Genomic DNA, 1,636 nt, shown 5'->3' with positions numbered 1-1,636 from the left:
AGAAAAGCTGGGGAGGCGCTCTGGATCAAGGAGGGGAGCAATACGATGAGGGATAATGGCTTCAAACTGAAAGAGGGCAGATTTAGATGAGATGTGAGGAAGAAATTCTCTCCTGTGCGGGTGGTGAGCCCCTGGCGCAGGTTGCCCCGAGAAGCTGTGGCTGCCCCATCCCTGGAGGTGTTCAAGGCCAGGTTGGATGGGGCTTAGAGCAGCCTGGGCTGGAGGGAGTTGTCCCTGCTCACTGCAGGACTAGATGGCCTTCAAAGGTCCCTTCCCACCCAAGCGATTCTATGATTCTATAACATCTGCAGCCCTCATTGCACAGCTCAGTCAATGGGGCTGGTGGACACGGCGTGGCCCCGTGCCGGACCCCCCAGCCAGCACCTCACACCTTCGTTGTCTCCCTGCTTCGTTAGTAAAGCCGGACCCCCCTGAGGATCTGCGGGTCTCACCCATCCCTGGGGAGACCAAGAAGCTGCTGCTGGAGTGGAGCCCGCCAGGGTCCTGGCCCTTCCCAGAGTACTTTCCGCTGAAGTATCGTATCCGCTATGCCCGGGAGGAAGGGTCTGTCACCAAAACGGTACTGCCCCCCCTGCTGCATCCCCCACCCTCCTGCACGGGGTAAACTGAGGCACGGCGGAGGGATGCATCTCTGAGCAAGCCTGTGTCCTGCCCCCCCTGCCCATGGGTGCCCCTAACCCCATTCTAACCCCACCTAGATCGGGCCATACGAGCAAACATCTTACACCCTGACGGGAGTGGTACCCGGGACCCTCCACCACATCCAGGTGGCTGCCAAGGACATCACAGACTCTGGGGAGTTCAGCGCCTGGAGCCTGCCGGCGTCGGGGATGCCCTGGATGGAGCCGTGAGAGGCAGAGCAGGGCCAGCACCCCTTCCCCACCCTGCTCCTCTCCCTTGTCCCACCGAGGGACCGCACACGCCCCAGCTGCTCTCTGTCCCCGTGCCCCCAGCAGTGGGGAACCACCAGTGTTGGAGGGACCCACCAGAAACAGGCAATAAACCAGCTTGAGGCTCTCATCCCCATCCCACTTTTGTGATGTTTTCCATGAAGCAGCTGAGCTGCCCCTGGGGACAGTCCCTGTGAGGTCGGATGGGGCCAGGCCGGCCCTGGCCAAGGGCAGAGGGGAGGGCACAGGCTCCGACTGGCCGCAGCCACCTCAACTGGTTCATATGGCCCAGGCTGGTCCTAGGTCCAGCTCAAGGGAGGTCATCCTCTCCTTCTGCTCTGCCCTGGGGAGGTCACATCTGGAGCACTGGTTCAAGAGAGACAGGGAACTGCTGGAGAGGGTCCAGCGGAGGCTACGGAGATGCTCAGGGACTGGAGCACCTCTCTGCTGAGGACAGGCTGAGAGCCCCGGGGCTGTTCAGCCGGAGAGGAGAAGGCTGAGAGGGGATCTCATCAACGCTGATCAATATCTGCGGGGCGGGTGCCGGGGGATGGGGCCAGACTCTTTCCAGTGGTGCCCAGTGAGAGGACGAGAGGGAAGGGGCACAAAGGTGACCATCGGCAGTTCCATCTCCACCTGAGGAGGGCCTTCTCTGCTGTGAGGGCGGCAGAGCAGTGGCACAGGCTGCCCAGAGAGGTGGGGGAGTCTCCCCCTCTGGAGCCATC

General features: G+C 62.0%; 1 protein-coding gene across 1 annotated transcript in view; it reads left to right on the top strand.

Moving 5' to 3' along the window:
* Positions 1-872, top strand: part of EBI3 (Epstein-Barr virus induced 3) — a 2,792-nt gene extending 1,920 nt beyond the window's left edge. The window contains exons 3-4 of the mRNA XM_009880892.1: positions 417-580; positions 720-872. Coding sequence (XP_009879194.1) covers positions 417-580; positions 720-872 — 317 coding nt within the window. The remainder of the gene's footprint in view (positions 1-416; positions 581-719) is intronic.
* Positions 873-1,636: the final 764 nt, after the last annotated feature.

Source organism: Charadrius vociferus, unplaced genomic scaffold, assembly GCF_000708025.1.
Source record: "Charadrius vociferus isolate BGI_N301 unplaced genomic scaffold, ASM70802v2 scaffold2003, whole genome shotgun sequence".
NCBI classification, from domain to species: Eukaryota; Metazoa; Chordata; class Aves; order Charadriiformes; family Charadriidae; genus Charadrius; species Charadrius vociferus.
This window is presented reverse-complemented; position numbering and strand designations above follow the sequence as displayed.